Source organism: Cynocephalus volans, chromosome 12, assembly GCF_027409185.1.
Source record: "Cynocephalus volans isolate mCynVol1 chromosome 12, mCynVol1.pri, whole genome shotgun sequence".
Taxonomy (NCBI): Eukaryota; Metazoa; Chordata; class Mammalia; order Dermoptera; family Cynocephalidae; genus Cynocephalus; species Cynocephalus volans.
Window position 1 is genome coordinate 51420468 of NC_084471.1, and position 25672 is coordinate 51446139.

The 25672-nt window shown below is 34.0% G+C and overlaps 1 protein-coding gene across 3 annotated transcripts in view; it reads right to left on the bottom strand.

The window, feature by feature from the left end:
- Positions 1-25672, bottom strand: part of RAB3IP (RAB3A interacting protein) — a 63415-nt gene that overhangs the window by 32158 nt on the left and 5585 nt on the right. For all 3 annotated transcript variants that reach the window (XM_063075084.1, XM_063075083.1, XM_063075082.1), the window contains 3 exons: positions 16368-16643; positions 15043-15301; positions 3899-3994 (listed from right to left, as the gene is read on the bottom strand). In XM_063075084.1, the coding sequence (XP_062931154.1) occupies positions 3899-3994; positions 15043-15301; positions 16368-16618 (606 nt within the window). In that variant the 5' untranslated portion in view covers positions 16619-16643. The remainder of the gene's footprint in view (positions 1-3898; positions 3995-15042; positions 15302-16367; positions 16644-25672) is intronic.

Genomic DNA, 25672 nt, shown 5'->3' on the forward strand with positions numbered 1-25672 from the left:
TAGTATAATGATTTAATACAGAGAAAGATGTACTTTTTACATTTGGACTGACATATCTGTGCACTACGAGCAGCATGAGCAGAACTGCCTCTAACTTAAAAAATGTAACTTAAAGGAAATGAAATCAATATATCAAAAAGACACCTTCACTCCCATGTTCATTGCAATGCCATTTACAACAGCCAAGAGATGGAATCAACCTAAATGCCCATCAATGGATGAATGGATTTTAAAAACTGTATTATATATACACAATGGACTACTATTAGGCTATAAAAAGAAATGATATCCTAGCAACATGGCTGGAACTGGAAACCATCACGTTAAGTGAAATAAGTCAGAAACAGAAAGACAAATACCACATGATCTCACATCTATGTGGAATCTAAAAAAAGGAAAAAAAAGAAAAAAAAGTGGTTCTCATAGAAGTAGAAAGTAGAGTAATGGTCACCAGAGGCCAGGATGGAAGGGAAGTGAGGGGAGCAGAAGTGATGGACTAACAGGTACAAAACTATGCTATCTACCCTAAATGAATCACTGTGCAGTACTGAAACAACACACTGTACCCCATATGCATTGAAACAACACACAGTATCCCACAAATATGTACAAGTAAATGATTAAAAAAAAAAAAAAAAACCTGGAACTTAGACCAGACTTTCATCTGGATCATAAACTGTTAAAATACAACTTTCAAAAACAAAGTAACATATTCAATCACACTGCTCTTACTAAATATTTATATATACTATACATGCATAAATGATGTTTTAGTGAGAATAAAGTATTTTTGTATTAAAAAATTTTAAGCGTTATCTCATCTTTTAAAACTTTTGTTCTATAATGTATGTAATACATTAGTATATATGTTAGTTTATGTATAAAATTCATAAGTAAGTACATATGCTCTTAGAGAAGTGCCTAGCACATTGGGAACTCTCAATAAATATTAGGTTTCTTCATCATAATGGAGGCATATCCTTAAATTTTTATTTTACAGATTGCATATAGGATCAAAAAGTTGGCATGTATTGGTCTTAGTAAGAAATAATGGTGGCTTGGAGGATGATTTGCATTATGTTCTAGAGGTAACATCACAAGACCTCAGTGATAATTTGAATGCAGGATGAAGGAAAGCGAGACCTCAATGATGGCTTAAGACAAATCAAAGTGCCATTTATTATTTTCACAGTACTTAAAGCAAGGGTCAGGGTCATGAATTTGAGTTGCAGCACTACCAGGCCTCCTTTTTCTTCACAGGTAAAATGAAAATAATCTTCCCTACATGCCTTATAGCATTGTTGAAAGAAAACTAGATGTATCACAGATATTTACTAAAACTGGCTGATAAAACACAAAAACTTAAGATCACCTTTTTTTTTCATGTTAAATGCAAACTACTTTGTAAAGAATTCTTTCAACTGACTTAATTTTATATTATCTCAAAATTGGAGATGTTAGGAGAAAAATATATAACTAGAGTTTCTGATACTTTTAAGATTCAACTGTGCTACATAAAAAGTATATTATATTCAAGATTATTCATCATACATAATAATAAACTCCTAATTTAAATTTACATATTAGGTTCATCAAAAGTGTAAAATTGCCTTTATTCAAAATAATCTTTAATTCCTAAAAAATTATACACATATACATATACATAAAATGCAAGAAAAAAAATCTTTTCATAAGAGAATGGTAAACTGAGATCATGAAGGCACAATGAGGAAAAAATTTTAGCACTTGTTTCACAGTACATAAATAATTGGTTTGAATACAACTTTCTTCATTACTAAAATCATCTTCAATCAATATACTTTCTTTTCCAGAAAGCATTCACTGTGTTGAGGCCATTAGCCACTGCTGGGTTAGGAATAGGTTAGAAACCCCAAAACTATATTTTTTTATATACACTTTTTCACTAATTGCACAAACTGCATTTCTGGTCCTTCACATGCTGCTACAAGAGGGAAAGTTTCCTTCTGTTTGTTCTCCTTCCACGTCATCTGACAGAACATACATATATGTGCAGATAGGTGGAACTAAACAGGGCTAAAATGAAATGCAAGCAGGCAGGAAATCAAAATTAACATAAGTAGCTTAATACATTTGCTTTCTTACCTAGCATCCACATATCATTGTAAAATTTTCTTCTAGCCAGACAATAGTGGAAGAAAAAGTCTTATGTTTCTGTATACCCTTCTACATATAAAAATGTAACAAGTCACACAGCTCCTACTGTAGATCTTTAACTTCCCAATCTTCTCATCCTTTAATTTATTTTCCTCTCATCTCTGTTGAGTAGCTAACTAAATAAATTAGTTTTAAAATGTTCATAAAAGAAAATGACCCAAAAAAGACAGGAGAAGGCAAAGGGGAATGGAACAGAGGGGGCATGGAAAGCCCTATACGTATAAAGATATTCATTGCAACGTTACTTATGATGATAAAGATTGTGGAACATACACTTGTAAATTATGACTACCATTACAATGAATGACTATGTAGCAACATGAAAAATGTTATTTGAAAAAAATATGCATATCACAAAACTGAAATAAATGTTGCATAAATAAAAATAACAAAAGGTAACAAAATTTTTTCCCTAAATTTTTATTTTTATTTTTTGGCAGCTGGCCACTGGTAGGGGAATACCCTAAAATATTTTATTTACTACAATAAAAATTTTAAGAATAAATCTTTGGGAAAAAAAATATTGCTAAGTGATAACGGCATTAGCTGTTCCAGTGATATACATCAACATTTTTGATAAAGAACTTCTAAAGACCCAAGTCTTAACCCAAAGGAGATGGGTTAATGCCAATGGTTCTTAACCACGGAAGTACTATTCTCTCCCAACACCACCCACACCTCCCCATCCAGAGATATTTATAAATTGTCAAAATGATCAAGGAGTATTACTAGCACTATTTGGGAAAAGCCTAACGTAATGGTTAATTTTGTGTGTCAAGTTGACTGGATCACAATGTGCCCAAATATTTGGTCAAACATTATCCTGGGTATTTCTGCGAGGGTGTTTCTGGATGAGATTAACATTTAAATCGGTAGAATGAGTAAAGCAGTCTGTCCTCTATAATGTTGGTGGGCCTCATCCAATCCACTGAAGGAATGAGCAGAACAAAAAGGCTGACCCTCCCCCAAGTAAGAGAATTCTTTCTAACTTCAGTTCAAGAGAATACTTGAACTGAAACATTGGCTCTTCCTGGTTCACAGGCCTTCAAACTATACCACTGGCCCTCCAGCTTGCCGACTCAGCTGCTCCTGGGACTTGCGAGCCTCCATAATGGCATGAGACAATTCTTTATGAGTGCTTCTGTGTTTCTCTCTCTCTGTGTGTGTGTATGTGTGTTTCTGTTTCTCTGAAGAACTCTGACTAATACACCAAGAATGCTAAATGTCCTACAATGTCAGTGGCACCCCTACTGAGAAACACTGCTCTAGTTGGGCAGAAATTTTGGTCCTGGTGGTGGCAGACTGGAGACAAAGAGGTATGCCTTCTAACATTCCTTAAATCACCCCATATTAGATGACTACCTCAAGGGCTTTCCGTCTTTGTCGTGGAGTCATATAAAGTTACTCTAAAGTAACCCATAAATATTAGGTAAAATAAAAATCAAAACTAAAATTTGTCTTCTTTCTTTCCACACATACATTTTTAAACAACCTGATATTGGTAGCCCATAGTTTCTTTTCTTTTCACATCATTTTAAGTTGTAGACTCTACATTTCTTAAGGATTTTATTTTATTTTTGCTTAGAAGACTTATAAATATGCATAAAGCTAACCATATCTTTTTCAAGATTTCCTCAAAAACAATTCTATCAATATATAAAAATCAAGATGTTGCTGTTGGCCAAGATGTAAACAGACCAACCTCAAATAGACTAGCTGTGAGTTCTTCCAATTCCTGTCCAAGTTGATCTCGCACTTTTGAAAGCCTCTCACATTCTTCATCTTTTAACTTCAGTTCCTATGAGAAATTGATAATTTTATTTTGGATCTCCATAGTTCAAAGTTAGATTCAGCAAACTATATAAGCTTTACTAATAAAATTGCAAAATATTAATACTGTCCCCTCCTACAATGTTCACACTTAAAATGTTTATCTAGCACTTGCTATGTGGAAGATAATCAGGCAAGTTAAAATCAAAAATAACCCAAACTAACATATTAAATTTTCACATTTCTTTCATAAAACATACAAATATATTAAATATGAGTATATATTACATGTGAAAATAAACAATAAAATGACTTGAGCCTTTTTTCCTTTAACTTTTCTCTGAACATATTTATTTATCAAGCAAGGAATTTATTTAATTATGTTTATTAATTTCAATAAAATTCAGTAGTTTTTTTCATATTTACTTTAAAAACTGTTTATAGATAACTTCTTGTACCATACTGTAATTAATCTAAAATTTCCACTAGGAGTCCATACACATTTAACACCAGAGGTAAACAATTCATATTGGCATTTTAAAATCAAGAACAATGTTAATGACAAAAATCACATCCTACATTTATATTTGACCACTCAATAGGTCAGAAATATGTTTAAAATTCCTTTGTTGAGTTTTTTTAAATTGCAATTTCATATCTTGAAGTAGCCTTAAATTAACCTTTCAAACAGAGATTTAAAAAATCCAAGCTCCCAATATAGTAGTCACAATTACACTAATAAAATGAGTTAGTCACTTCTTAATTGTGGTGGCAGCACAGCTTTTTAATGTCCCAAAAACAACTCCTGAAAACCAAATATAGCAACTAGGATATCAGAAGAACCCAATGACTACATCTTCAACAAAACTAAGTAAAAAAGAACACCCACAAATCTCAGAATATAAGAGGATGAGGTTAAAGTGCCCACAATGCAGGATCAGCAGCTGTACAGAGATAGCAGCAGGAAGTGAAGGGCACTGCAGAGGTACTCTACAAAGCCTCAGAACCCGAAACTACTAACAAATACTCCAAAAAGAGAGGACTCTATCCTTAGAGAAAATTGGGTGAACCAAGTCTGAGAACAAATGCAGAAAACAGGGAAGGATTTCACCAGCCCCAAGTTGCATGTGAGTGTAAAAACTTGTATACTCAGTCCTGCAGTCAGCAAACATATCTATGAAGGTCTAATTCTCAAGGACCTCAGAAGTATTCAGCAAAGAACCCCCTTCAGAAGGACAGAGGCTCACCCTAAAGGAAAAACTCTTGGAATGTGAAACCAAACTGCAGGACAGAAAACAGAAATAATGATAACAGGGAGAGAGAAGGATCAGATATGAAAGGAGGAAGAGGGTGGCAAGATTCCAAAGGAAACAGGTCACGCACGGAAAGTACCATAAAGAGAAAATACACATCTTATGGTGAAATACTAGGCCTATAAAGCTCTCAGAAACACTGCTCTAGAGGAAAAGCCCTTCTTAAACCAGGCTTACCTCTGAGAGACAGAAGTGGCTACAAAGGTACACCAGCAACAGCAGAGAAGAAAGCCCCTCAAACGTAAATTGAGAAAGCTATCCTGGATCATCCTACTCCTTCACAGCAACCTCTCCTAAAAGTCTGGGGAAACACGATTCATTTAAACATGGGAAACAAGAACAAATATGTAAACTTATCATAATAAAAATGTTAAACACAAAGCCAAGTCACCTATAAAGGAAAGAAAATCAGATTAGTATTAAACTTCAAAAGCAATATTTTATGCTAGAAAACAAAGAAGTAACATTTTTAAGATACTCAAGGGAAAAAAAATGTGAGCTGAGTATTTTATGTCCAGCCAAAGTCTCCTTCAAATGTAAGGCCACAAAGAATTATAAACCTGTAAGACCTTAGCAAATATCTCTCCCCATGAGTCTGACTGAGTGATAGAGCAGAGAATAAGTTTCACATAACCAAAAAAAAAAAGAAAAGAAAATAGATGGAGAAGCTTTAACATTAAGAACTGGGAGTGCAAAGGAAATATATCTAACTGTACAACTATGACTAAAAGATAGGGACAGCAAGAGAACGGAAAGACAAGCCACAAACTGGAAGAAAATATTCACAAATGACAAATCTAATAAACAACTGTTATCAAAAATATACAAAGAACTCTTAAAACTCAAAAGAAAGAACAATCAATTAAAAGATGAGCAAAAGACCAGAATAGACACCTCACCAAAGAAGATGTACAGATGATAAATAGCATATAAAAAGATGCTCAACATCGTATCTCTTTAGGGAACTGCAAATCAAAACAACGATATACCACTACACACCTATTAGAATGGCCAAAATCCAGAACACTGATAACACCAAATGCTGATGAGGATGTGGAGAAACAGGAGCTCTCATTTATTCTGGTAAGAACGCAAAATGGTGCAGCCACTTTGGAAGACAAGTTTGGCAGCTTCTTACAAAGCTAAATGTACTTTTACATAATGATCGAGCAATCACACTCCCTGAAAATGTGTTCACACAAAAACCTGCGCATGGACATTTACAGCACCTTTATTCATAACTGCCAAAACTGGAAGCAACCAAGATATCTTTCAGTAGGTGAGTGAATAAATAACTGTGATAGACAACGGAATATCATTCAGTGCTAAAAAGAAATGAGCTAGCAGGCCATGACAAGACATGGAGAAAAAGTGCATATTACTAAGTGAAAGAAGCTGATATGAAAAGGCTACATACTGTGTCATTCCAACTGCCTGAAACATTCAGGAAAAGGCAAAGCTACAGAAATGATTAAAAAGATCAGCGGTTGCCAGAGTTTAGGGAGAAGGGAGGGATGAATAGGAAGGACACAGAGGATTTTAAGAGCAGTGAAACTACTCTGTATGATACTATAATGGTGGGTACAAGTCATTATACATTTGTCAAAAGCCACAGAATGTCCCAAGAGTGAACCCTAATGAAAACTATGAACTCTGGGGGATAATGATGTGTCAATGTAGGTTCATCAATTGTAACAAATGTACCACTCTGATTGGGGATGTTAACAGCAGGGGAGGCTGTGCCTGTGTGGGGTCATGGGGTATATGGGAACTCTGTACTTTCAATTTTGCTGTGAACGTAAACTACTCTAAAAAAGAGTCTTTTCTTTTCCTTAAGTGGGGATAAAACTAACAAAACAGTATATAAATGATATAAGCTTTGGGAATGTAAAAATAACATGCAAAAAAAACCAAAAAAAATTACGAGAAAAATGAAACTGATTCACTAACTTCCTAAACAGTAGCTAGGAGTAAAAAGATACATATTGAGGCTCATAAATCAATAAGTATAAACCCAAACATACTTAAGACCACAGAGATTAGCATTAATACTTGTAACTAAAATTAAATGATACAGAAAAGGAAAGAAACAGTTAATAGATAATTTTAGTACTGCTTATAGTAGGGAACAAAGGCAGTATCCTAAGAAGGGCAAAGATATATCTTTGATTAAAAGTAACAACTAGAATGAAAATCAAACCTTCCAAAATACCAAAGAGAAAAAATGGAGGAAGGCACAAAGAAAATAGAGCACATAGTGATAGAGTTTATATATACCTACAGTAAACATCAGAAAGCTATATGACAGAAACAAGCCCAAACATGGCATGTTTATCAATAAATATAAATGGGCATAACTCACCTATTAAAAGAAAATGATTTCAGATTGGCTAAAAAAAAGCAAAATCAATCTCTATGCTCTACACAAGAGACATACCTAAAACAAAGTGATTCAGACAAATTAAAAATAAAAGGACAGGCAGAAACATACAAAATAATATATAATAAAAAATAAAACAGGAACTTCAATCTTTATATTAGATAAGGTAGAACACAAGGCAAATATCATTAAAGAAGACAAAGGAAACTATAAGGTTAAAGACTAAAATGTACAATTAAAACTTAAAAATACACCTGAAAAATAGAAAAGTAGACTTACACAAATAGAAAGAAAGACATACCATGTTCTTGCATAGAAAGACATCATAAACATGCCAATTACCCCTAAGTTAATTTATAAATCTATAATTGCATAAATTTAATGCCAAGTCCTTCCAAACTCTAAAATTTCACAATTTTATATGAAAACTAAGTCAATTCATTCAATATTTCCTACAAAGTAGGCAGTATGGTAATGCCTCACAATTCCAAACCAAATTTGGTTCCCTTGAAAAGTTTCCAATCCATTACAGAAATATATATGTCATTCATGAAGGCAAAAGTCTTGAATAACTACTATCTACAGAAGTGGCATAAACCTCATCCTAACACCAAAGACCCATTACCACAATTCCGTTTTCAGAGTTATCTCCCTTGATCCATACTCTAAAGCTAGAGTTAACTGATCTGATTCACTCCTCATTCATTCCCCAATCTGATCCCATCCACCTGGACTTTCTCCATAAATGTCTGTCTACTTCCTCTTTAGGCTTCAAGGTCCAACCCAATCTACCTATATGAAGTCAAATTTGTTCTCCATGTGAATATTTCTTAGAATTTCGTTTGTACTTTTCATTATCAGTACCTTATAATAGTTACTCAAAATTCACTCCTTCAATAAACATTAACTCCGTGTTAACAATTCATCAGGTATTCATCTAGGTGCTAGAGATATACAAAAGGAATGAGACCAAATTGACAATTTTCATGAAATCATAGCCTAGCCTATTTTAAAAGATTCTCAAGGCAATTTTATAAGTAATGATGTGTACATACTAAAAAAAGTAGGAGTTTGCCAAATATAAAGGAAGGAAAAAAACAGAAAGTTTTACAGTAGCCAAAAATGCAGAGGGGTGGATGCCATAAGAAGATAATGCCAGAAAGTTAGGCTTATAGACAGTCTTGAAAAGCCTTGAATGTAAGGCTAAGAAATTGGGACTTATCTTAAAGAGAAGGGGAAATATTCTCATAGGCAATGTGAAGTCACTGAAGGATTTTAATCAGAAAAGTAACAATCATATTTGCAATTCCAAATGGTAACTTAGTGTGACCACGTAAAAAGAAAAAGGCTGGAGAGACAGAAAACAGTAATCACAGCAATATTTTAAGCAAGAGATATGAATTTAGAGTGGTACTATTAGAGAAATTTGAGAGATATTTAGAACACAGAATATTAAGATTCTATGATCAAGTGCATTTCATCAAATTTAAGACTTCATTGTGTTTAAGATAAACAGTACACATCAAGAAAGAAAAATGCTGTTAAACATGATGCTTTTTTCCACTTAGAATTTTCATTTTATATTTACAGGGCAAATGTTTTTAAACTGATGGAGATGGAGATTTTTATCATTTGTTACTGTGTTTTTGTGCCTTTGTTTTTGTTTCAATGTCATACCACAGTGAGATTCTTTTAAAGATATTTAACCCTGTAATTAAGACCAACAAATATAGCACCCAACTCACATAATTCAATTAAATTAATAACATGAACAGCTATAAACAAGTTCAGGCACAAGTAGGCAATGACAACTGTCATGATTACTGTCCAGCTGACAGCAATTTTAAGATACATATTGATTTCAGAGATGTTAATAGAAAAAAAAAAGTACAACTCAGAATCAATGAAACATTACCATGTACACATGTCTTTTCTCCACAACTAGTAAATTCCTTAATGACAGGGTCATATCTAATCTATTATTGTCCCCTACAGGGCCTAGTACAATGCTGTGAGCACTCTGGTTACTCAAGAAATATTTGTTAATAAATGTTTATAAACATCCTTAGCTACAGTTAGTAGGGCCATGGTAGACATGAACTTCGTACAGGTGTTTCTGAGTGATTTTCTCTGGCTGCAAGCTATCCTACTGGGTTTTATTTTCAAAGTCATTTCATTCTCTTAAGGAAAAATAAAAGTTGAAAGCAGCCCCTGAAACCAGTAGATTTCACCTTTCAGTGAATGTAAAAATCTACAGGTAAGTTTTTTGAAAATGCATAATCCCAAGCCTCAAACAATTTTGTTTCAGCAGATCTGGGATGAAATGCAAGAACCTACATTTTAATAAGGATGTACGAAAGCCCAACTTCCACTTGAGAATTCCACAAAAACTCAGCAACAACCTGTAGAACGCCAAACAGTTAAAGGACTACATCATAATCTCCGGCATCCCTGAACCTGGAAATCAGTGATCATATGGGTGGCCCCCCTACACACACCATAAGAATTTGCAGGTAGGAAGTGGTTGTCTAGCCAGGGATTACACTTCCCAGCCCAACACACATTTAGGTATCAGCATGAAAGTGGTTCACACTAATGGAATGTGAATAAAAGTATATCACTTCTAAGCCAAGCCTTTTTAGAAGCAGCTGTGCCTTTCTTCCCCTTTTGTCTGTCTGGTTAGATACAGATAACAATAAAACCCTAAGAGATTACAAAGACCCAAGACAGAAGAAACACTGATCGCTGAATTATTTCACAGAAAAGAACTGCCTATCCACTATGAACATCTGCTTCAGAGTGTTAAATGAATAAAAATAAATTGCTATTAGGTTAAGTCACTTAAAATTGGACGGTTACTTATAAGTAGCTAGCATCACCCTCACTAATACATTACACATGTGTGTCTATTCATATATCAATATAACTACATACACACGTATATATTCATTTAATCACCAAAAAGTATTGGGAATCCACTTTATGCTAAATCCATGATAGGCAATCATGTGCAAAAACACATGCAATCCTTATCCTCATGAAACTCAAAATTATTGAAGTATGTGTGTTTAAGTGCAGGTTTTTATGTGTAGGTTACTTGGATAGAGTGTAGTATACAATCAAATAATACAAATAAAGAAATAGAACTTTCACTTCCTATCAAGGTAGAGTTACAGGGATCAGATTTACCACCCACCCGGACACAACTAAAAAACTGGAAAAAATATATGGAATGACAATCTTCAAGACATTGGACATTAGGCAGCAAAATACTGATTCCTCAGAAATGAAAAACAAGTAAGGTGAGCCCTAGATTTGCCCCCAGCCTTATTATCTAAAGAGATGAAAGACCATTTATTAAGATAATTATTAAACAATATTCCATATGTTCAAGAAACTAGAGGTGAAACTGAAAATACTAAGCAGAGCAAGCAATATAGAAAAGATTCAAGTCAAACTTCCAGAGGTGAAAACTAAACATCTAGATTAAAAAATCCCACAGTATGGGATTAACAGATTAGATATTGCAGAAGAAAAGAGTAGTGACATTGAAGACACAGCAATAGAAACCATCCACAATGAAACACAGAGAGGAAAAAAGATTTAAAAATAAATGAACAGAACACCAATGAGCTGTGGGACAATTTTAAGCAATCTAATGTACACGTAATAGGAGTCCACAAGGAGAGAAGAGATAAAAAAGAAATGTAAAACTTTTTGAAGAAATAATGGCTAAAATTTCCCAAATTTTATAAAAACTGACAACCTACAATTCAGGAAGCTCACCAAATCCCAAGCATAAAAAACCTGAAGAAAATTACACCAAGACAAATTATAATCAAATTGCTTACAGCCAGCGACCGAGGACTCTCATAAGCATCTAGAGAGAAAGAAACCTCACATACAGATAAACAAAGGTAAGAGTAACAGCAGAATTCTTGGGAGAAACAATGCATGCTGGAAGACACTAGAGTAACACCCTTTTAGTACTAAAAGAAAAAAAACTATCAACCTAAAATGCTTTGTCCTGTGAAAATACCTTTCAGAAAACAAAAGTGAAAAGAGAACTTTTCAGATATACAAAAGCTAAAAGAATTTATCACCAGCAAACATATACAACAAAAATGTTAAAGGATGTCCTTCAAGCAGAAGGAAAATAATACCAGTTGGAATCTGGATCCATGTGAAGGAATAAACAGCACCAGAAATGGTGGCTACATGGGCACCTATGTAAAGAAATATAAAGATTCTTTCTTATTATTTAAATCCCTTTAAGAAATAATCAATTGTTCAATGCAAAAATAATAACAATGTATTGTGACGTTTAAAACACATAAAGAAGTAAAACATTTGGCAACTGCTGCACAAAGGCTGGGAGGGAAAAAATAGAAGTATACTTTTGTGAGATTCTTACAATGTATATGAGGTAGTATAATATCATTGAAAGACAGATAGTGATAAGTTAAAGATGTATACTATAAACCCTAAAGCAATCACTAAATTAACACAACAAAGATGCAAGGGTATTTCAACAAGTTCATGGAAAAAATAGAATTAAAAGATAATATGAATCTTTCCATGAAGTTTTAGAAGACCCCTCATGTATAGCTAATAAGCCAAAGATGATGAGATGAAATCATAAAAATACAGAATTAATCCAAAAGAAGGCATAAAAGGAAACCAGAAAAAGGAACAGATGGAACAAATAGAAAACAAACAGTAAGATGGTAGATTTAAACCAAACCATATCAATATCACATTAAACTTAGATGGTCTAAACACACCAATTAAAGGGCAAAGATTATGGAAAGGATAAACAAGCAAGACCTAACTATATGCTGCCTACAAGATATTCACTTTAAATAGGAAGACATACAGAGGTTAAAAGTAAAAGGATGGAAAAATAGCACTTATCTGGCTGCTCTTAAAAGAATAATCAAAATAAAAGAATGGCTGTTGACACAGTTTTGATTTACAAGTTCTTGTAATTCAGGAAATATTTTCATATTCTAGAGTCCTCTTCAAGCCTTGATATCTAAGTAAATATTAACACTATTTTGCACTCTTCATAATAAACTTCCACCATATGTATGTGTTCACATCATTATCATTTCAATTATCTCAACAGTACCTCTAAATACAATAAATTACAGATTTAAAAAGAAAGTCTCAACTGAGCTAAGAAATTAGTAATTTGTTCTGATTAATAAGTAACCACAATGTCTTCCCAAAGATGAATACATAGGTTCAACAGCTTACCTCTGTATAGAAAAATACCACATGTACTCACTCATAAGTGGGAGGTGAGAGAGAAAGAAGGAAGGAAAGAAAGACCACAGTGGTGCATTGGACTTGCAGAGAGAGAGAGAGCATACCTAGGGATACAAAGTGGAGTGGGGGACAGGGGGACAGAGAGGGAGGTCAGGGATAATTGGGGGGGGGACACAGGGTATAATCACAATTTGTGGTAATGGGAATGCTGCCAGTATGGATCTAGCCATCACATCTTGGGTATGAGTGGTGACAATCAACTTTGTATCTCGCAAATATTCATAACCAAGAAAAAATAAAAGAAAACCCATAGGCTTTGGAAAAAGTGATATCACCTTACACTGAAAAATGCAGTCGATGACAGTACATATATGACTATATCAATTAGTCAAAACAAACAGACAGATATTTTTGTTCTGTGCACTTATGTGTATTTATTATTTATTTTAATTAAAAGCTCCCCTTTATACCCCATGAATATTCATAACCAAAAAAAAAAATAGTTTACCTCTATATAATCTGAGATTTCACTAAAATACTGTGTAGTAAGACAACAAAGTCTGAGCCAGATAGTAGACGCAAGATGCAACCACATCTCACCATACTCCTTCCCTCTGGGAAAAGATTTAAAAGGTATTGATTTTTCTTCCTGATGAAATATATTTTAACAAAAAATATTTACATATCTGCATGGCTATTTAACTATTAGTCATTTGTTGAATATAATAAAGAGACATAAATACCAGGCATTGTACTGTATTATGTGAAGCATGGGGGATAAAAATGAGTATTTATGCTCTTGAGACAAGTATGGTAAGAACAGGGTGGGAATATATGTTTATGAAATGTCACAGTATGCTAGAAATTAAACCCACAAAAAGTTTGTCCTATATTCTCAGTTCTCTAAATGTGAACTGGCATTTCACCTAGTTTGTCAAATTTATATATGTAGAGTTGTTCATATTCTTCCCTTGTACTTTTGATGTCCGTAGGGTCTGTAGTGACATCCCCCGTTTCACTTCTGCTGTTGATAATGTGTCTTCTGTCTTCCTTTGTCAATCTTGCCAGAAATTTGTCAATTTTATTGATCTTTTTTAAAGGACCAGCATTTTGTTTCACTCACTCTTTTTTCTGTTGTTAATTTCATTGATTTTTGCTTTCATCATTATAATTTTCTTCTTTCTATTTACTCTGGTTTTATTTTGCTCTTCTTTTTTAGGTTCTTAAAATGGGAACACAGATTTTTCATGTGAGACTTTCCCTATTTTTTAATGTATGCATTCTGTGCTATAAATTTCCCTCTGAAATTTAATTACAAAAACAGAAGATATGCCCACAAATTTGGAAATATATAACAGAAATTTTAAAGACCAAATGGGACTGGGTGGGGGGGGAGAAGATATAACAACCACAATTACTTGAAGTTGATACAACAAGCAAACAGAAAGGACATTGTTGGGGGGGAGGGGGGAAAGGAGGAGGGAGGGAGGTTTTGGTGATGGGGAGCAATAATCAGCCACAATGTATATCGACAAAATAAAATTTTAAAAAAATAAAAATAAAAAATTTTTAAAAATAAAAAGAATTTTACAGCTCAAAGGAACAAAAAAAAAAAAAAAGACCAAATGGGAAACAGAATGATGTACCAAGAAAAAAAATTCTCCAAGGTAAAACACCAAAAACATTCAAACTCAGCTGAACAACAAAGGTGATGTTACTAACGCAATTCCTAAAAACAAAGTGACTTAAGACTGAATGACTTAAAATATATGACCATCAAGTCAACCACATATGATAAGGAGGGAAAAACCCACATATGAAATAGAACCCACTACACTTGCATTACAGATAACACAAGACAGGGAGCAGGCAATGTAGGGGGCACAGAAGAGTTTCAGGATCTCATTTTTCCAGTTAGTACTCTCAAATGAGCTTCTTTACTACCAACCAATTTCAAGGATTCCTAAATGCTGCCCAACAGGAACAGAGGTTGGACACATGTGAAGAATAAGTGCAGAATTATAACAATTTCCTTTATGAGTTACCCCAACCTATGGAGAAATACCAATTTCTAATGTAATATATGGAAGAATAAATATCTTTTTTTCTTACCCTCTGAGCTTTCGCAAGTTCTTCTTTTAATCTTTCATAGCCCTTTTCTCTAACTTCCAAAACAGATGGGCTTCGTAAACGGGAGAGACTATCGGTACTCAACCCAAAAATATCATCACTGCCATCACAAGCCTCTGTTATAGTAGCACCCTGTAAAAACTCCCTCTCTGCATTACAGTTGTCCTTTCTTGTAGTTAATTTAGTTAACCCAGTTGTGACTCCAGAGGTAGAACAAGGTGTTGGGTCTGTAACATGAATGCTGTAAAGCAGAGAAACATTTTTCAGAAAACATCATATGCTCAAATAGGACTGGAATAAAAACAAGCTCTGGAACTGCACTATCTAATTTGGTAGCCTCTATATTTAATTAATAGCATGTACTCAGTCATATCCACATTTCAAGTACTCAAAAGACACATATGGCTAATGGCTATCACTTATATTAGATGGTAAGAAATAGAACATTTTTACCATCACAGAAAGTGCTACTGAACAGTGCTATTCAAGAAAACCACAGCCTGCAGGGGTCAGCAAATTACAGCCAAAATTTGGCAAGCCAAATTAAGCCTGCCACATGTTCTGTAAGGCCCTTGAGCCAAGGACGGTTTTTACATTTTCAAACAGTTAAAAAGAAATCAAAAGAATAATATGTGGCAAGTGAAAATTACATGAGAGGAGGGGAGAACTGGTGGACTAATGAGTACAAAACAACGCTATCTACCCTAAGTGAATCATTGTGCAGTATATGCATATACTGAAACAACACTGTACCTCACAAATATGTACAAATGTTAAAAAATACACACATATCTACTGAAGTAACACCAAATCTAAAAGTAAGATCAGTGTAGTGTACACAAAGAATCTTAAGTGGTGTTCGTGTTATCTCCTTACTTTGATAGATACTGGGCATTACTTGGAATAATTTCAGATGTTATAGATTTTTAACTAAAAAGGTGAAAGTAAAAAAAAAGAAAGAAAGAAAATTACATGAAATTCAAAATTCTGTGTCCATATATAAAGTTTTATTGGATCACAGCCACACTCACTCATTTACATACTGTCTATGGCTGCTTGCACACTCTAAAGGCAGAGTTGAATAGTTTTGACAGAGACTGTATGGTCTGCAAAGCCTAAAATATTTACTATCTGGCCCTTCAGATAGAAAGTTTGCCACCCTTGCTCTACAACATCAACATGAATCACTCTACATGGGTAAGCTTATATTATTCAAATTTTCTAAACAGTAAAACTTAAAACAAGGTAACCAAGCAAACTGTCCATTTTTTTAAAATGATAATCCAAAAGAGGTGATGATCTCCTACCTGATATTAGATATTTCCGCACAATTTAAACGTCTAGGAGATGAATATACAGGTTGTGTAGGAAGGTCAGAAACATCTAACGCATTAGCTTGGATAGGGGCAGAGCATAAAGCTGAAGGATGTGGCCGGTAAATGACACCTGGTGAGGTAGTCTGCTCTTGAGTTCCTGATTCATACACATCAAGAAGGTCCGGAGAAGTAGGTGAAGCAAGGTTTACCTCATGGAAGCCTTCCAAGGGGTCATTAGCCATAGCAAAAGCCTCATCATAAGATAACCTATTTTAAACCAAAAAGCAGATAGTTATTTCTAGATAGTCACATTTTAAGCTAAACTAAGATGTACAAATTGTAAAATATGCTTAATAGTCCACTATAAAGTGTAAGCTTACAAAAAAAAAAGAGAAATGAAAGGGAAAAAAATTACAATCATTTAACATTTATTCAGTGACCTCAGAGTATAAATACTGCAAAAGGCAAACAATCTTATTTGGAAGAAACTTGAAAATGATAGCTAATGCTGTTAAAGTGAGTACACCTAATAAGTAAATATGAGAAATGAATAAAAATTTTCTTGATATTTTTAACTTTGCTATTATGCAACCTTGATTAGAATCAGTAGAAAAGGCAGTGGATCTATATAGGTAGGTAGATAGAGATACGTACAGATTTAGAAAGAGAATTGACCTAAGTTCAACCAACTGTTCTGTTCTGCCTCAATACTGGCTATGTGACTTTGGATGAATCAGTGTTTTTATTTTCTTTTTTATTTTGAAATAATTTTAAGTTTATATTAAGAATTGCGGAGCTCCTATCACCCAGATTATTAAACTGTTAACATTTTGAGCCATTTGAGAATAAGTTTCAGACATGATGCCTATTACCCCTTATTAATTACCCTGAGATTAACATGCGCGCGCGCGCGCACACACACACACACACACACACACACACACACACACACACACACACGAGGGAGCTTCAAAAAGTTTGTGGAAAAACAATTAAAATACAAATCTTTCCATGAATTTTTTGAAGAACCCTTGCATGCACATGCGTGTATATCCATCCCACATACAAGGATATTCTCCTACCTAACCACAAAATCATCATCAAAATCTGGACATTAACATTGTTCAATATTACCACCTAATCAACAGGCCCCATTCAAATTTCACTGATTGTCTCAATAATGTCCTTTTTAGGTCCAAAATCCAATCTGGATAATGTGTTTCATTTCTCTAAGCCTTAAATTTCTCCCGACGCGATGGGAACGGGAATAACAGTATTCTCTCCCTTGTCCGGGTTGCTGTAAAGATTAAAGGAGTCAATTCACTTAAGTACTTAGTACAGTACTATGTCACTGGCACAGAGTATGACCTCAATGAACATTTGTTATCATAGAAAGCCATTAAAAATAATACATATGCTTCAGTTTCTCCATAAGCAGAAAATACGAGGGTACTTCAAAAAGTTCACAGAAAAACAGAATTAAAAGATCATACAATCTTTCCATGAACTTTCTGAAGTAGCCTCATATTTCATATAACTACTCAATTACATCACAAAGGTTATATGAAAACTGAAAAGTGTACCACTCAAGTTTTTTACTTGAAAAGTCTAAAGCTAAAAGAAATCTTACAAATTCTTTATTGATTTCCCACTGTCTACAGAATAATGTCCAAACACATTAGCATGAAAAGGACTTCTACGATCTGAACCTAACCACACTTCCCAATATTTTCCATCCTACAATAGTACTTTGATAATCATGAATGATACCTTCCCAGAACACAAGCACCAATACAGCATGTAATTTCTTCTAAAATACAAAAATATTCATTCATTTGTTAAACTAACTAAAAAATGTAACTCTTGTATCCTTGATGAAAAATGTTAAAGACAAGTAGAGAACAAAAAGGTTGCAGTAAAGTTGGGAAAGAAAAGAGCTAACTTAATATTTACACATTCTCTTAAAATTATAGATTATTACATGTCACAGATCTTCCAGGATATCTATGGACAACCAAAACTGTAACCATTAAACCTACAAATGCCAAATTGCAAATGCAATAAATGTTTTCTTCATTAGGGCAACTAGTAATTTCAGATCTCAAAATGAAACTAATTCTTGTTTTTTCATACAAAATATTCACTGTAACAAATGAAAGATCAGATTAAGAAGGAATTTAAAGTGTTTAATACTCCATTATAATTCATTATTTTTTCATCCAAAATAATTTTCACTCTTTAATCACAATATACAAACACACACCTAGAAAACATCTATATTCAAAGTGTATATCTCATTTTCACTTGAACAGAGTTTACTAATCAATTCACTTCAAAGCAGAAAACATTTGCATCAGGTTTTCACTAAACTTTTATATTTTGTCAGTAACTATAACACTTCCTTTCTTCTATCTCATATACTTCTAACTCACCTTCTACACCTTGAAGATTCACTGAATTATAGTGTATAGAAGCATGTGCATTTCTGAAAAGGCAAGATGCGAGAAAAATTTGGCAATATCTAGCAAAATGACATATTCATTAACCTATGACTCAGCATGCTACTTTTAGGGTTTTTGTCCAAAGAGAAACTGGCAAAATGAAAAATAAAAATACATGCATAAGGCTAGCAGCATTATTGTAAGCGGCAAAAAACTTATTTAATGAACTAGGGTACATCCTCATAATGAAGCACTATACATCTGTAAAAAGAAATGGATAATATCTACATACTGATATGAAGTAACCTTGATGATACGCTAATAATTTTAAAAACAGGATACATAACCATGCATAGTAAGCTGCTTTTTATCTAAGAAAGAAAAACATTAATACAAATTTATTTATACATATATAACATATATATGTATTTATATGTATATATATACTTATATTTTAGAAATAGAATAAACCAAAACTAATGAATTGTTACCTATAGGAAGAGGGACAGAATGGGCAGAGTGAACAGACATGAAAGCTAGACTTTTCTGAATGTACCTTGCTTTATAGACTTGAATATGAGCTTGGAACTATGTAGGTGATAAAACAAAATTAAATTTTAAAAAAATCCTTAAAAATAAATAATCTGTGTATTGAGATGGTAGCTTAACAACATGGAAAAAGAACTACTTCAAATGATTTTAAAACATCGTAATATAAATGTGTATCTCTAATGGAATTTAGTCTAAGGACAAAAGGAAGTGAAAAAATTATAAACTATTTTCAGTGACTATATTAGCAGTAAAACATAGAGCATGTAAGTTTTGTTAATATCATTTGGAACCAACATATTCAGCATATGAGAAACAAATACAAATATACAATCAAAGAAGTTAAAATCCCAGAGCACTAAATTTGAATCAGAAATACTAGAGAAAAAATTTCCTTTTAGAAAATAACTCCTGGGCCAGCCCCGTGGCTCACTCGGAAAGTGTGGCGCTGGTAGCGCCGTGGCCACCGGTTCGGATCCTATATAGGGATGGCCAGTGCGCTCACTGGCTGGGCGTGGTGCGGACCACACCATGCCGAGGGTTGTGATCCCCTTACCGGTCAAAAAAAAAAAAAAAAAACCTCCTAACTTTATCCAATTAAAAGGTGTAGCATGACTGACTAACTCAGGAACAATGAGTACTCGTGCTCGGAGTAATACCATTTCCTACAAAAAAGAACAAGGGCTCCTTGGAAAAATGGCTGATTCTAGGTCTGGGGCAGAAATGTACAAAAGGACCCTAGAACATCTTGTTATACCAGGAAGGAAGAAAGCTATCAAAGACTACTGGAGTGATATCAAAAGGACTCCCACTATCCAAGTTTGGGACAATCTGAACATCAAAAAAAATATCTGCAAAGAACTGAAGCCCAAATATTTTTAAATCCATGAGCTTATAATGATACTAAAAATAAACAAACAAACAAAACCTCACTAGTCTGCCCCTTTGACCAGTGCTATGGAATCTACTCATTATTTTCAAATGTAGTAAATAAAAGGAAAGAACGGAGTGTTTATCCTGACCTTGTTGTATGTCAGGGAACTGCACAGTTCATGAGAAAAAAGTTTCTTTTAAAAGATTCTACGAAATATAATTTTGCAAGCCTAATAAAATAACGGGTCTAGGCAAAAATTATCAATAGTTATTATAACAGAAAAAGCAGTTTGAGGAACTTTATAGTTAATTAATCAGAATGACAATACCTGAACTCACTGATCACATCTTATCACAAAAAGGGAGACAAACAGACACTACATGTATTATGCGGTAAATGACAAATGAACAGTACCACCATTCACAAAGCATTCTTGGCGCCCTAAGGAAAACAAAAAAAAAAGGACTCCAAACCAATCAAGTCTTTAGGTCTTCATTAGTTTACAGTAAATAAAGAGGAAAGAGGAACATGTCAAATAACACCACAGGGGAATAAAAAGCAAAATCCAGACTTTTGGAAACTCTAGTGGACAAACCACCAGGTTTTTTTCAATAGATAAACTGGAAAAAAAAAAAAAAAAGAGAGGGAATTTATAGACTTAAAAAGAGACTTAAGAGATGCAACTAAATATACAGTGTGGACCTTGTTTGGATTCTTATTTGAATAAAGCAACTGTAAAAACAAACGATGTTATTAGGAATTATTCTTAATTTTAGTAGTAATAATGGTATTATAGTTATGTAAAAAAAAAAAAATCCTTATCTCTTAAAGTTACACACTGAAGTATTTATAGATGAAATAAGATTACCTGGATTTGCCTCTAAACAATCCTGGGAAAGAGGGTGGGAATGAAAGGCTGAGCCATCCAACTACCAGTCCCACACAGGATGAAAAGGTGGCTTCTCCCAGAATAACACCTAATATTTATTGAGCATTTACTAAATATTAGGTATACTTCCAGTATATTTATAGTTGAGGAATCTGCAGCTTATGGCAGCCAGAATTAAAACCTATATCTGTTGAACTCCAGAGTCCAAGCTCTTAACCACCACAATGTACTACAGCCACCAGAATTGCTTTCTCATTCCATTGTTAGACCATTCTAGTAAAAATGTTTCTCCATGTCTTGAATTAAAATCCATCATCCTGGGCCGACCCCGTGGCTCACTCGGGAGAGTGCGGCGCTGGGAGCACAGCAGCGCTCCGGCCACGGGTTCGGATCCTATATAGGGATGGCTGGTGTGCTCACTGGCTGAGCGCAGTGCGGACGACGCCCAGCCAAGGGTTGCAATCCCCTTACCGGTCACAAAAAAAGGACAAAAAAATAAAATAAAATCCATCATCCCTGTAACACTGACCCTATTTTTCCTATAAATAAACACAACATTTCAGCTATTCTCTCAACAAGTATTTACTGAGGACTTACTATGTGCCAGGGAAAGAAGATGAAAAATTCTACTATGTCCTCAAAAAGCTTCAATACAGTAGGAGAGACTGACATGCAGAGGGAGGCAATAATACAGTGTGGTAAATCCCACAGAAGACACAAATGGTACTAAGAGATCACACAGGAGAGGCATATAAATCAGAGGCAACGGACTCCCAGAAAAAGTAAAGCCAAAGACCCAAACACCAAGCAGGAAATAATGAGAAAAAACAAAGCCTTTCGAAGCGCTTTCCAGGAATGTCTAAGGTGTGAAAGCAAAGCATTTATGGAAAACACAAACATTCCTTAAGCTGGAACACAGGCTATGAATATAAGGAACAAGTCTGAAAGAGAGGCAGGTTTGAATACTGCTTCTGCCAAATTATTGGGGCAGTATATACTTAGGTTCTCTCATCTACAAATCTGGGCCTTGGTTTCCTACCATACAGGATGAAAGTTAAGAGATAAAGTAGATTATACTTAGGACAGCACTTCTGACCAGTGCCTTTACCTAAGATGTTTCCATGCTGGGGGATACATTCAAACATTGTTTAAATTCAAGTCACTTCTGGAAAGGAGATCATTTTCATATTAAATTTAGTCCCTTTTTCAAGCATCTGCAATTTCCATAAAACATAATTTAGCTGCTAATGAACTGCCAATCTCACTGGTCTGAAAATCTTTTGCTCTTTAAAATATATGAAAGCTTTAAGGTTTATTTCATATTCAAACTCTCTATATGAGTAAAATAAACTGCTATTTTTAAGCAACAGCACTTTGCATTAAGCAATGAGTGACTCAAAAAGAATTAATTTCAATCAGAGATTACCCCAATTTGTAACTTGTCGAGGATCACTACCAATATGTGAAAAAGATGACCACATTAAATTCTTATGGGTGAATTACCTACACAACTTTGCTGGCTTTATTACTCAGCCCCAAGTAATAAAGCTGATAGCCAATCACAAGGAAAAGTTGAACAAAAAATTTTGCTTCTGATTCCTAATATGCATTTCATGTGATTTTTTTTCTTTCTGGAACTCAATATTATCACAGCAAAAACAATGGCCAATCTCTACTGAAAGTTAACTATGTGCCAAAGAGTGGTGCTGAGAATTTCATACCTATTAACTCATTTAATGAATGTCTAGAAAAATCCTAATAACTTCTTACAAAAATTATTTTTTCTAATTAAAATGAATTTTCTAATTGAAAACAAAAGGCATCCCTACAACTACTCAATAAATTAGGATGAATTACTAGTAAATTATTTTCAATTAAACATCTGGAGGACATGAATAAAATGGATATATATTACTTAAATAAAATCTAGGAACTCTATTTATATCAGTAGTCCAAAAGAACAAGTAAAATCCACTTTCCCATAAAAAGCACATTCCGTTCCCCTTATCTGACTTATCTTAACAAGTGGGAAACATAGGATTTACCTCAAGAAAAAAAATTAAATAAGCTGTGATTTTCATCTTTATCCTTATCAATTTAATATATTTGAAAACTAAATAATTTGAATTCTGTATTTCTAAAAGTCCTCAAAGCACTACACTTTGGAAAGTGAATCATTTCCAACATAGGAGGTTATATGGCATCACAGCAGAGTAGAAACACTAGCACCTGAAGAAGAAAGCTAAGGTTCTAATTGCAACCAAGCTCTAAGCTATACCTATGAACTTGAGCAGTCACTTAACTTCTGTGAGCCCAACTACCTTCATCTATTTTGTGATGGAGCTGGACCCAATGATCCTGATTGATAAAGTGGTAAGTGTACCTGTCTACAAGAAGGAAGGCCAATGGGAAAGCAACCAGTATTTGCTACCTCACCAAAAAGCTTATATTCTGCAATCAGGCTCAAATCCTTGCTTGACCACTTATTAATAATGTGACCCTAGAGGTCTAAGTCTCAATTTCCCACCTGAACAACAGAGATAAGAACTGTACCTATCCTCATAAGGTTGTAATGAGAGTTAAGTCAGACAATACACATAAAGGGCTTAGTACCACATCTGGCACTTACCAATTAAAATTAGTTATTATTAGAATGATCTTTAAGGCATTTTCAAATATTTGCCAAATATTTTTATCACACTATATAAGCACAAACACCATCAATAAAAAAAGAACAAAAACAATGGTTATTTTGTATGGCTTAAATTTAGCATAAAACATTAAAAGCTTATCACTCAATGTTTTTCCTCAAAAAAACAAACATCTATATGTTATACTGTATACATGGAATTTGTTTTGCTTTTATTATCAGAGTAACAGAAATTAAATATTGCAGGCGGATAAAAGGAAAAGGTTTAAGGATATTGTAAGTATTATTTTCCCTTTTCAATTTATTCACAGACTGTTGGGGGACAGGAACAGGGAGGAAGGTTCAAATGCCTTTTTTTAATTCCCAAATGACTTCTTAACTTAGCATGAATTATGAAAGAAACAGTTCTTGACACTAAAAATTATACTGCTACTTCAATAGTGTATAATGAATTCATGTTAATAAATTCCATCAATTAGTTCACTTCTTTAGAAACCTTCAACATTTACAAATATATTTATTAAGTACAATTATTTTATATGTATGTGATAAATTATATTTATTCTTGCCGGAATAGAAGGATGTTTGCCAGCTTCAACTCCTCATGGCAAATCCTCATACGAAATTCTGAAAATACAGGTACAAATGGAAGAGATGGCACACAGACTATTATCAGTCACTGAATGATTACCCTGAGGGTTGTGGGGAGGAAAGGAAGGAGAAGAGACTGTTTCAAGGAGAAGTAAAATATAAGTTAGATTTTAAATGCTGAATAGAAGTCCAGTAGATGGCAAGGCAGGGAAATAGGACAGGACAGTCTGGCTGTAAGGAAACTAACACAGGAACAAGTGACAGAAAATCAGGTTGGAGAGGCAGACATGTGAAAGACCATTAAAAGCCTCATTTAACATGAAAAATGTTGCTTGGAGTTTATCCTGAAGAGATGGTCAGATCTACACTTTAGAAAGTGTAAATGTATTGTAACGTAGTCATTATAAAAATTACTCTCAAGGCAAAGAGGACTTTACTACAGAGAAGAGACTAGAGACTAGAGGCAATTGGTTAAAAGATTATTGCAACAGGCTACATAAGAAATTATGAAGGTCAGTCGGATCTAATACCAAGGTCATGCACTGAGAACGGAGGAGATGGAGGCGTATATACAGTTTCATCGATAGTTTCATTTGTATGTATGCATATACACAACTATTCTAGCTTCTCACAGCATCCGTTTGAAATAGCTCTTATCCCTATTTTACAGATAAAGAAACTGAGGCTCAGATTAATTTAGTCACAGCCAAACAGCCAATAAATAACAGAGCTATAGAACTTGTGCATCTGACACCAATACCTGACTCCACCACATCTAAGATATACTTAAAAGGTAAAAATGATGGTGGGGGATGGTGGGAGAGGAGGCAGCAGCAGCAGATAAAGGTTAGATAAAGACAAAGGATCTCTAAGGCAAGTCTCACTCATACCAACCATAAGTGAATAATCAAAACAGAAGAATACTGTTTAATCTCTGAAACCTTGTCATACTTTTAGAATGAGACAACTCAAGTTTCTCTAATGCACTGCTACTGAAATGAATATTTGCTATTGCTTTATGTCCTTTCTATTCTTTTTCCCTGTATTCTTTTTGCTATCCTCATTTCCTCCTCTATTTTGCTACTTTGCAAGGATTTAAAATACTTATTCAGATTCTTATAGGACTTGGGAAAAACAGATATAAATCAAAATAAACAGAAGCTTGATTTTAGTACATAGTAGCCTTACTCCTGTGTATTTAAAAAGTGTGGATATTTCATACTAAGCAATTAGTGTATTTTTTTTAAGTTTGTAATAGTATTGACTTAACTGCCCTTATTTTTTTGAAAAATACTGAAGCAT